Source organism: Hydra vulgaris, chromosome 12 (assembly GCF_038396675.1).
Source record: "Hydra vulgaris chromosome 12, alternate assembly HydraT2T_AEP".
NCBI lineage: Eukaryota > Metazoa > Cnidaria > Hydrozoa > Anthoathecata > Hydridae > Hydra > Hydra vulgaris.
This window is the reverse complement of record NC_088931.1, coordinates 40,878,402-40,891,506: the sequence shown is the minus strand read 5'-3', so window position 1 is coordinate 40,891,506 and position 13,105 is coordinate 40,878,402. Positions and strand designations below refer to the sequence as shown.

At 27.9% G+C, this 13,105-nt stretch overlaps 1 protein-coding gene across 5 annotated transcripts in view; it reads left to right on the top strand.

Moving 5' to 3' along the window:
* Nucleotides 1-11,267, top strand: part of LOC100202255 (latent-transforming growth factor beta-binding protein 1) — an 82,135-nt gene extending 70,868 nt beyond the window's left edge. For all 5 annotated transcript variants that reach the window (XM_065813263.1, XM_065813265.1, XM_065813264.1 and 2 more), the window contains exons 7-12: nt 2,541-2,672; nt 2,889-3,017; nt 3,139-3,255; nt 3,336-3,456; nt 9,005-9,198; nt 10,871-11,267. In XM_065813263.1, coding sequence (XP_065669335.1) covers nt 2,541-2,672; nt 2,889-3,017; nt 3,139-3,255; nt 3,336-3,456; nt 9,005-9,198; nt 10,871-11,067 — 890 coding nt within the window. In that variant the 3' untranslated portion in view covers nt 11,068-11,267. The remainder of the gene's footprint in view (nt 1-2,540; nt 2,673-2,888; nt 3,018-3,138; nt 3,256-3,335; nt 3,457-9,004; nt 9,199-10,870) is intronic.
* The last annotated feature ends 1,838 nt before the right edge of the window (nt 11,268-13,105 follow it).

Here is a 13,105-nt window from a genome sequence, read left to right as displayed (position 1 = left end):
TATATATATATATATATATATAGCAAAAATATTTTAGTTCTTATAATGAGCTGATACTTACACTACATGGTATAGTGAATTTGATTCCAACCAAAACTTATTTCTTCAAAATATTTAATTTTTCAAAATTCTTTATTTCTATTTGAAAGTTTTAAATTTGATTGTAAAATGTTGTTTCATGCTGTGAGTTTTCTTTTTTAGTTATTCATTAATCAGATCTCAATGTATAAAAAAAAATCCTTTTTTTTTTTTTTTTTGTATGTCACCAAAAAAACAAAAAAAAAACACTGCAAAATGTGAAATTCAGAGCAAAATGTGAAATTCAAAGCTTTTAATTTTTTAAATTTATATAAAATCTTTTAGCAAAGATTAAAAGATTAATGAAATAAGAAAAATAGAGAAATGTAAAAAAAGTGTAGAGTTGATAAGAGAAATGAAAGAATTTACAATCAAACAAAAAGGCAAATCCTGTTTCTCATCTTCAAGTTAAAGGTTAACTAATAAAAAGAGTAAAAAATCATTTATCAGGATCCCCAGAACAAAATACAAAATTCTTTAATCCATGTATACCATGATCCCAAGAACAAAATGCTTTGAAAAAAGTAATATTTGAACCTTTAAACTAGATTGCAACAATTGTAAAAAGATAATATTAATAAGATGATATCTGTTTTATCTTATTGACACAACATTTTTATCAGAGTTTTTTAAGTTGATAGTATAGAATCATGAAGACATAAAGAATATACTCGTTAAGCATAGATCAAGATAATTATAATAAAACTTTTAATGTTTTATCTACCCTATTAAAGAAGTATATGGAATGGATTTTAAAAAGTATTAATATTTGACTGACAAATTTTATCTACTTAAGACCATGTAAAGTTTTGTCAATTACCACATAAAATTTGTGTTTGCTTTATACATGTAAATATGGGTTTCAAATTAATTGCTTTAAAAAGGTTGCATCCAATATTTCATTATTTTTGACATACTATGACATGCATTTAAGTCTAACATCTTTGAGAATCGAATAAATTTTCACTTGGGTTTCAATTTTCACCTCAGCTGAATATCATTGATATCATTTGTAGTCACTTACAATTGCCTCAGACCATCAAAAACATTCAAAAGAAACAGTGATTCCTTATATGGATGTAAATCAAGCAACTGCCAGATACTGGTCAACAAGTTAAATTTTGTAATGATAGTGTCACATTGCATCCTCCAATTTCGTTGTTGATGACAGATCCTCCATTCCTGTTGTTGACGGAATCGGAAGACCTATCAAAAAATTTATCAGAAATATTAAGAAAATATGGATGTCAAGGTTATTTTGGTTAATATTGATGAAATTCAACAATGCAAGAAGAGGTTAGTTTTTCAATGATAATTTTCTCTTTAAAATTATTAACAGGAATCAAAAGAAGAAATATTTTTTCGAGGTTCAAAATATTACCAACAAAAAAAATTGCACCTCATTTGACTTGAAACATTTTTTTTATAACTAAACTTCTACATTTGAATTTTGGAATTATGAAATTATGGAAAGATAATAAAAAATATAGCTGTGTTTTTTTTAAGAAGACTTAGTTTAAAACTTAATTAAAGATTAGAACTACATATGTCCACCAGTAAGGAAAACAAGGTTTAGGTAAACACTTCTTCAGTTGTTTAGAAAGAGTTCTAAAGAACATTTTTGTAAGACTGTAGTAAGAATTTTATCTGGAGCACAACTTTTAAAAATGTGTATAGTAACTTCAGCTAAAGATGCAGTGATTTCAATGTCAATCAATGGATCAACCTGTTTCTTTGGGATGATAGAAATAGTTTGACCATTAGAATCAAAAGATGAGTTAGAGGAAAAGTTATTTACAAATATCTTGGCTTATCCTTAGGAAAGGTAATAAGATCCACTTATAAGAGTTGGAATTCTTTTGTTGTTAAAGCTGTTCATAAAACAAATGTTTTCAAAAGTTTTTAGAACTTCTGAGATAAAATACGAGATTTTGTCAAACAAGACCTTAGCATTAAACAGTACCCTTTTGCATTGATTTCTTGCAATAATAAAAAAGCTTTGGTTTTCTATAGAGTTGTTCTTGTAGAAAACATGAAGAAAAAAAAAGATTAAAAAGAGCATCTGCACAAAAATGGAAAAATCACAGAAAAAAGCTTGACTTAAAAATCACGGAAAGTAGCTTGGGGTAGAAGTCATGGGGTAGAAAGAAGCTTGACTTGAAACTTGCAGAGGGGATAAAAGAAATTGTAAAACTATTATTAGTTTAATGTTATTGAACTTAATTTTAAGTCTATTCTATCAATTAGCTTAACTATGCAAAAACTTATGTCAATCTTTTTTTTTATGAACTTAAAAGTTTCTGGTCCTATTCTTATTAACCCTATGGTTTCTGGTCTTATTTTTAGACAAATATTTTTATCATTGGTTTTATGATGATCTTAATAATCCCATTTTTGGATAATACAATAGGATGATATGAAATATATTTAAATTTTTTAAACTAAAAAAAAAAATATTTTAGATGTTAATGAATGCTCAGAAGGTACATTTAAATGTCCCAAAAATTATGAATGTCGAAATAAACAAGGTGGTTATGATTGCAAACTTACCAAATGTGATGTAGGTTATAAACTGTTTGAAGGATATTGTGAAGGTATTGATGTACGTTTTTAAATTCTACATTTTAAACCTATGTTTTCTACTGTTACTGTAACTTTTTAGTTAAATTTTTTTCTAAACAACTAAATTCCTAATTTTTTTTTGTTTTAAGTTTTTAAGTCAACTTTATATGCCTCAGTTTTTAATAATTTTTAGTGAAATTTATTTGATTGGAATTTTTTATACAATTAATCTACTTCATTATTTATAGATGTTGATGAATGCTCTGAAGAACCAGGTATATGTGGCGAAAACGGTATATGCAGAAATGCTTATGGAAGATATTTTTGTGATTGCCAACATGGGTTTCATGTAGATCCTTTCACCCAAAAATGCAATGGTTATCTAACATTTACTTTATTTTCTCTATTAGTTTTATATATTTATTTCTCCATCAAAAATAACATACTTGCAAATGTTCAGTTGTTACTTTATTGAGAGATTTTTAACTTTTATTTTAGACACAAATGAGTGTTTAATTGATCGAGCTATTTGTGAATTTCAATGCAAGAACACTGAAGGCTCATACCTTTGCATTTGTCCTAAAGGCTATGAAGTTAGAGGCAACTATTGTTATGGTATTTATTTGCTTTTTTATTTTTTTTTTATTGTTTAGAAATGTAAAAATTGTTTTTAAAAATTACATTTATGGATGCAGATATTGATGAATGTTCTACTAATCCATGCCCTGATGCTTCCTTTTGCTTTAACAATTTTGGATCTTTTGCATGCATAAATCAAACATGTCCAAACAAATTTTTGAGTAGAGTTGGAAACAAGTAAGTTATTATAACTGCCCTTTTAGTTTAATTTATATGAAATTTTATACTATATAGGTAGTATAAAAATCCATACCATCCATATTTATATATATTTATATATATATATATATATATTTATATATATTTATATATATATATATATTTATATATATATATATATTTATATATATTTATATATATATATATATATTTATATATATATATATTTATATATATATATATATATATTTATATATATTTATATACATATATTTATATATATATATTTATATATATATATATTTAACTTCCATTTCTAAAAGTATTCCACTATTAGAGTTTGAAGTTACTGGAAAAGAAAAAATTAAGTTTGTAAAACAAGGTAATGATTGACACATGACTTAAAAGATTGCAAATTATATGAATCAGGAAAACAAAGAAATTATGTTCAAGGAAAAAAACTAGACAAATAAAAATTTTTGGAGCACTTAGGAACAGTCAGAGTAAAAGGATGAGACTTAATTGAAAGACAAATAAAACAAGAATTAAATTTAGTAGATGGCACAAGAGAGGCTAGCTCTTTTGAGCAGAGCCCATTATAGTATTTATAAAAATTTATAATATTTATAATATAAAATAACATTTTTTTAGAATAAAAAATAATATTTAGAGTATAAAAATTTATAATATTTAGAGAAAGAGGAGTAACGTTATGACGATGTGAAAATGTTTGAAGGTCAGCCACAATAGCTGGTACAACTACATTTGTAATGCATTTTTGCACCTTGTTTAAAAGAGAAAGGGCATCATTAGAAGATCCGCCTCAGATATGGGAACAATATTCCATACAAGGTCGGATTTGAGATTCATAGAGAATAGAATCCGAAGTAAGAAAGTGACGAGCACGATGAAGAGATGCAACTTTAGCAGATATTAATTTGCAATAGATTTGATATATGGTCTCCAAAAAAGAACAGAAGTAAGAGTTAATCCTGGAAGACGAAGAGTAGATGTCACTGAGAGCCCTATGCAGTAGCGGAAGATCCTTTTCAAGCTCAAATACCCCCTCCAAGCAATCAGAGAGTGTTGGTTTTTTATCAAGACAGGAATAAATAGTTGTATCATCACCGAACAATGCTACCTTATATGTGAGAATTTCTGGGAGATTGCTAATGTATACTAAAAAAAGTATAGGTCCAAAGATAGAACCTTGAGGAACCCCTGAATTTACAGAATTAAAGTGTTGTACACCGAGAACAACCTTTATACTATGATTGATAAAGAAGGATTCAATAATCTTAAAGATGTTACCTCATATACCATAAGAAAAGACCAGCATGCCAAACTTTATCAAAGGTTTTAGAAATATCAAAAGAGCCTTAACATCTCCACATCTATCTAATGCACGATAAAACCTATCGGTTATTACTGTTAACAAATCAGCAGTAGAATGAGAAGATTAAAATCCATATTGATGATCAGAAAGTAAGTTATTAGATTCAATATGATAAATTAAACCTTGCTTATGATAGTAAGAAGACTAATGGGACGGTAGTTAGAGGAGTCAGATGGGCCTCCAAAAATTGGGATAACAGATGCTGCTACTAACAGGTAAAAACTTGTTAAATAGTTTTGAAAGTATATTCGACAGCTCCAGAGTAGGGTGGCTCTTAAAACAACATTTTAAAAAAAAAACTTGTTTCTACCCCTTTACTTTGTTCTATATAATACTAAAACACTAGGTTTAAAGTTTTTGTGAACAAAAAATTATTTTAGGGGTAGCTCAAGACCATTAAAAATTTGACTGGTCCCTAAAATTTTGAGAATAAAAGTTCTTCTAAAGTATGTCAACCTGGTACTCAAAAGAAGCGAAATTATATAAAAACTTAAAAAACAGTAATCACTTTACTAAAAAAGCATGTTTAAAAAAACTATTTTTTTTAAACTTGAAAATAATTACTTTTTTTATTTTCAGCTTAAAAACAATAGTTTTTATGCATTTATTTAAAAAAAAAGTTATTTTTTTGTAAATTGATTATTACTTTTAAAGTTTTTATATAATTTCGTTTCTTTTGAGTACCAGGTTGACATACTTTAGAAGAACTTTTATTTTCAAAATTTTAGGGACCAGTCAAATTTTTAAGGGTCTTGAGCTACCCCTAAAATAATTTTTTGTTCAAAAAAATTTTAAACCTAGTGTTTTAGTATTATATAGAACAAAGTAAAGGGGTAGGACCAGGTTTTTTTCAAAAATGTTGTTTTAAGAGCCACCCTACTCCAGAGAACACTTCTGCACGACTATAACAGATATGTTTGTCCAGACCACAACCTGTATAAGAGCAAGAAATTACTTTACATACAGCGCTGGATTGATACTAAAGTTATGAAATGGATCAACCTGTTTTTCAGCTATATAAGGTAGGATGTGATTAGTGGAATCATGAGATGAGATTGCTTAAAAGTTCTTAGCAAAAAATTCAGCTTTGCCTTTTAGGTTAGGTTACAAAATTTGAACCATGAAAGAGGAGGATTAACATATTTGTCTTTATTATAGAAATTGTTGAAGATTCTTCAGAAGTCTCTGGAGTCTAATTTTTGAGATAAAATGTGATGTTTTGTAACCTATGAATGGTGGGTTTTGGCATTGGACAAAACCTTTTTACAATAGTTTCTAGCAATAGTAAACAGACGCCTTTTTTCAGGAGAATTGTTTTGGCGATAGATATCAAAGTAATGGTTACGATTGGAAATTGCAGCATCACAATGAGAGCAAAACCATGGAGAGTTTAAATGTTAATGCATAAAAGATTTGTTAATACATTGAAGAGTTAGGCTTGACTTGGAACCATGGAGAGACAATAAAATATTCAATGCCAGCCTGAATCCAAGAAGTTATGTAAGAAGCATGTTTGTCAGCAGGTAGATGAAAGATTTCTACCCAAGGGCAATCATGAAGAAAATCATGGAAAGAGTCCCAGTCAGCTTTAAGATAATTGTAAGAGGTATGATGATAGGGGAATTCTGATGATGAAGAAGAATGAGATAATAGCTTTAGAGAGATCAAACCGCGATCAGAAGCACCTAAGAGTGAGTGTGGAGAAACTGAGCACTGACTAGGATCAGAAACAAGACATAAGACAAGTAGAGAAGCTAAATGATTCGGGTTGTCAGGAAAGCAAGTGGGAAAGTTGACTGTTTAAGTTAGAGATTGAGAACAGCAAAAGTTGTGGGCTATAACGCCTATAGAGTCAGTGACACTAGAGCCAAGTCATTCAGTGTGATGAACATTAAAGTCACCAATAACTACGATATTGGTTAAAGGAAAAAAAGAGAGGGCTTGGTCAATTTGATCAGAAATAACATCGAAAAGAGTGCAGTCTTGAGGTAAAGGAGTGCGATGTAGAACAATTAGAAAGGTGATAGAATGAAGTGGTGCTAAACAAAAGCACATAAAAGTATAGTCTGTGAATTTTTACTAATGTAAATGCCCAGGCCAAGCATGTGACTATTGGAGTCTTTATGAATTAAAGGAAAATAACCATCATTACTAAGATCACAAGTTAAGACAGGCGAACTCAAATTAGACTCACAAAGAGCAAGTAGGTCTAGTGAACTTTGCAAGAGATAAGACTCAATAGAAGAAAAGTTACTTCGAAGACCACGAACATTAGTGAATGGTGCAATTAGAGAACTTGGTGATTATGATGGTTTTTTGTGTTTTATAGTTTTTGATACTTAAGTCATTTTTTTAAATGGTTAAAAACTTGACTTAATCCACTGATAGTACAAATTACACCATCTAACTTCACTACTATTAATAAATTCTGAGTTGTAAAAAAGGGCTCCAAATGTCGCCTCAACAATGCACACCAAAGGTACAAACAAGGATACCATCCATGCGCAAAATGGCACTGTTGGTACTCTGATACTTTACAGCTGTTTATGGAATCAGTCTCTCTGAAAGCTTCCATAGAGTTCGGGAAACTTGGCTAGCCAGCCTCAGAACCATAAAACTGAGTTTAGCAACTGTACCCTCACTAGGAGATAATCGAATGAGATGCCTAGTCATCAAAACAGAGACACAAGCGAGCCCAAGCATTGAGTCAAGAAGATCAGGCATTCATCATCCTCGACTGGAAACAATGTATTATAAATACATCTATGCCAGCCTAATAGATGAAGAATATAGGTGTGTATATATATATATATATATATACATATATATATATATATATATATATATATATATATATATATATATATATATATATATATATATATATATATATATATATATATATATATATATATATATATATACTTTACGCTATTTTAGTTAAGAGAAGTCACTTCTAAAGTAATTATTTCATGCATAAAATATTTTATTCTTTAATTTATCTTTAAAGTATTTAAACAATAAATTTTTACAACTGTATACTGCTATGTTAAAATCTATAGAGCACCTGTTTATTTAAATATATTTATATTAAGTTAAATATATATGATGAAGTTCTTTCAAAGTGATATTTTTTTTATTTTAATGTTCATTTATTAGTAAATATTTGCACTTCTGTTAGATTCTTTTGTTTGAATTTGTTTAAACTTGTCTGCATACTCATTAAATATAAATACACTTGAATTCGGATATTAGTTTAATTATTGTTTTTAATGTAAAACATATCAGTGACTCATTATCTATTGTTTAAAATTTTATTTTATCTTAAGTTTTATACTAGTTTTAGGTTTATTATAAGTAAAAACATACTGTGACTATAAGATGCCAAATTGTGATATTCAACGACCAATTGGAAATTTGAACAATCATATAAAGTTAAAGGAAAGCAGTGCAAAATGCTATAAAAGATTTTAAAAAACTGATTTTTCTGAAAATAGATCGAAATCAGGAAGAAAACATATTCTTTCTTATAAAAAGCATCATTTCCTCAACAAGATTTCTCTTTGAACTAGGACCAAATCTTCCAAAACCTGGCTAGCAATATAGCAATATAGCACAAACAAAGTTTTTGCTGTTAGAACAACTGTTAGATGATACTTAAAAGAAGGTAATTTGCGTGGGAGGAGGTCTTGCCAAAAACCATTATTAACCAAGTAAGAATGCACCAGGGGCATGATGAATGCAAAGCACTTCATTACCATGCTCAAAGAAGTTTTAAAGCTGTCAATATTGAAAATAATTAAGATGTCCCTGAATATTATTTTCCACAGGAAACGCTCTAAATAATACACTGAAAAGAAAAAGTACCAGCATAAGGTTGCGTGTGGTGATCAAGACAAAAGAGGGTGCCACCAGAAGTTAATTATATATAACATAATCATTAGGATTTACTATTTTTTTATTTTCTTTTTTATCTTAAATAAAATATAGGGTGCTCCATACATTTAAGCATAGTTGTATTTTTTTTAAATGATCACTTTTTTGTGCAACTAGCTTGCATCTTTTTTTTTATATATATATATATAAGAACTATATTTTTGAGTTCATTGTTTGTTTTTTTTTGTTTGTTTTTCCTGAAAACTTAAAAAGCTAACTGTTTTTTATAACTAGACCAAGTGAAATTGCAACTTGCAGAAAAATAGAGGATTGTCAAGGAAACAAAGAATGTGAAACAAATCAATTGCATTCTGTTAAAAGAATTGCATACAAGTTTTACAACAGAATCCCTATTAGAGGTTTTCAGTTTAACTATTGGACCAGCTTCAGCAGACAATTTTACTCAGTCAAATCAGAATTTATTAGTGGTGAGTGGCTAAGAAACTTTATGCTGTGAAACTTTTTTTTTTAATACGTTTGTAAATTACCTATATATATATATATATATATATATATATATATATATATATATATATATATATATATATATATATATATATATATATATATATATATATATATATATATATATATATATATATATATATATATATATATATATATATATATATATATATAGTTTTTTTTAATGGTTGATTCTTAACAAAATTTGGGACATAAGGATCATGATTAGAAACACACACAAAATTTTATATAATTTTTTCTTTAAAAAACTTTTTCTTTGTAACATTACAAGGTGAACCTTTAAAAAATCAACTGAAAATTCAAAAACTTTCATAAATTATCTTACAACTTTCAAAAAATTTAAAAAATCACCTTAATTTTGGTACGACCTTTACTTTGAATTACTACTTTCACTCTCCGAGGTATTGACTCATTTAATAAGTGCCAATCCTTGATTTGTTTAATAATTTATAGCTAGTCTCTAAATTTGCACACCTAATCTTATTATGTTTTCCAGATATTTTTGATAGGATTCAAGTCAGTACATTTTGCAGGCCATGTGATATTCTTGTACTTGAACCATTGTTTTACGATTTTGAAATATATTTGGCTTCATTGTGTTGTTGAAATTTTTTAATCTTCTATTTAATATATGGCAACATAGCATCTTCCATGATATATTTGTAAACAAAGTGGCCTTTAGTTCCATTACTTTTGTGAATAGGACCAGTTCCTAGCGCTGAGAAACATCTACGAATTAAAGTACACGTTCCGTGCGAATCATTCTTCTTGGTATATTTAATGATGTGTTCGGTGTCTTTGGTCTCCAGACTCGCTTCTTGCTCGTAAGTAGCGACAGCTCAAAGCTGTTACAAAATCCAAATTTTACAGGCTTTCTTACAGCCAACTTACACACACACACACACTCCACACACACACTCCACACACACACACACACACACACACACACACACACACACACACACACACACACACACACACACACACACACACAAACACACACACACACACACATATATGTACACACACACACATATATATATATACACACACACACACACACACACACACACACATATATATATACACACACACACACACACACACATATATATATACTCCACATACACACACACACACACACATATATATATGTATATATATATGTATGCATATATATATATATATATATATATATATATATATATATATATATATATATATATATTACAAATTTCAACTTGATTTTTTCCGCTTTTAAAATCTTTAATAATACTTTCTCGTAAAGCAAATCCCTATTTGTCGTTTACGCAATATATCACGAGTCAAATCTATCTTTAGTTTAAAAAATAGCAGATCAGACATGGTAAAATCTATTTTATTATTTTATGGTAAAAAGTGAAAACAAAAGAACACGATAAAAATGAATCATGACAGTAAAATCATTGTTTTGATTTGACGTTTTTTTGTCCAAAAAAAATATATATATATAAATTTTTTGTAATTCTTATTATGAATTAATCGTTCTAAAATTTGTTAAGAATAAAATAAACTAATTAAAAAAAAATTTTTTTAATTAATTTAAAATTCTCTTCATTGAAACTGTTTTTTAAGGTAATGATGATGGAGTTTTTACCATTGAAAATGTCTCCAATGAAAAAATACAGATTTATAACAGTAAAACCGTGTTTGGACCGAAAGAAATCCAGTTAGTTATGCGTACTGACGTTTCAGCTCGTGCTAACAATATGCTGTTATGGCAATATGAATATCACATGTTTTTTTACGTTTCAGAATATGATTTTCATTAAATACTGTAATAGAAATAAACGTTTCATTATTCGGAATTTAAAAATCAAAACTTTTAATATAATAATTCGCATAATAGTAGCGTAATAGTGATTGCTAACACGTAAGTATAAAAACATAAGATTTAAAATTTTTATTGTAAAAAGATTATTATTTTGAGGCAAATGGTTTTAAAGAGTAAATAATTTTTTCTTCGTTAAAAGTAATGTATTTACATATTTAGTTATAAAAGTGATGAAAACGGGGGTGCAATGCAAGAAATTTACTAATAATCGCCACTTTTTAACTGGTGATATTGTTTTGAATGCTGAAATTGACTGTGAAGAATTAGTGCTTATGAAGATTGTACGAATGTCGCAAACAACAAAGATTTTCGAACAAAAGTAGAAGTTGGTTCTTTTAAATTCTTTTGATGAATTTGGGTCATCTTAAAATTTATCATGTAAAATGAACAATTCTAAAGTATAAAGTTTCTTTTTCAATTCTACTGAGAATTTCTTTATTGTATTAAATTGCTATTCATTATGCGATTCATTTAATTTTTACATGTGAAAGATTTTTACAGAATTAAAAAAAACCTTAAATTATTCCATTTTTAATACTGTAAAAATCTTTCAAGAATAAATTGCAGAATAAATGAAAAGCATCCAAGTTTGATAAGCATTTTTTTAACAGTCGAATGTCTCTGAAATATCATTATGGTAAAAAAATTATTAAATTTGAAGTTTAATTTTTGATTTAAAAAATAAGTTCTAAAATTCTTTTAGATAAAGCCGTTGCGTCACGAGAGAGGAAAAGTTTTTCGTTCTTAAACTTTTGACCTCTACGATGTTAAACATCCTGAACCTTATTTGATCTCATCAGTGTTTTTTTGTTATTTATCAATTTGAACGAAGATAGTATTACTAAAAAAACAAAGTAGTTTTAATAACTAGTCCGTATTTTTAATTACAGGGTTCCCACTCGACATGCAAAGAATGCAACAGCTTACATAGGCATGCAAAGGATGCAACAGCCTACATAGGCATGCAAAACATGTAAAAGCATTTTTGTTAGTTAAGCATGCAAAAATAAAAATAATTTCAAATTAAGTTTTTTAAAATTCTGGTCACATTTTTTTTTCAAAGTAACAACTGTGTATTTTTTATATATAAAATGTCTATTAAAAAAAATGTTTTAATATTATTTACGTTTTATTTATTAGTCATAATGATTTGTACTATTTTGTTTGAAACTTCTTTTTGTTTGAAATATTTTGGTTAATTTAGATTTTATAGATTTAGTACAAACTAAAATATATAAATAGGCACGACAATTTACCAAAATCTTGGGAAAGTACATTCAAGTGGGTCACAGGTGTTAACAACTGTTTAAGTTAAGCGCATTGCATTTTTTTGTAAAAAAATCTTTCAGTATATCTACCAGTGGCATTAGTCAACTTGTGAAGCATTATAGGGGTTAAAGTCATGTTGGTTAAGGTCCTGGTAAAATATCGAACAACCAAAAGCAGATTAATGTATCTGTCACACTTTCAATTGTTGGATGTTCGAATGTCCATATAGATGATTAGATCTCTCACACAGAAATTATGCAAGCTTTACATGTTGTCAAGTGTAATTATAGTTTCAAGTCAACATAAAATAACAATATAAGATTTAGCTCTATGTTTCCTGATTCTGTTGTCGCAAAGTGTTATTGCTTATAACGCGTCACGTTATTGCTTATAAAGCATCACCTCGCTTGGTGAATAAAAAATTGAATATCAAATACAATTTGGAATTGCCCCTCGTGTTAAAAATATTTTAAAATCTGATATTAAAAAAAAAATTTTACTTTTAAGTTTGATGAGGCAAGTAAAAAACAGTATGATGGGTGTCTTCAGTATTGGTCAAACAAAAAAGGAGAAATTGTAACTTCATATTGCGGTTCTCTTTTTTTTGGTCATTGCGACCACAACCAACTTGTAGATTACTATCGTCCAAATTATCTTTTGAAGAATTTGAAAAAACTTTTAAATCCTTAAAAAAAAATAAAGCAACT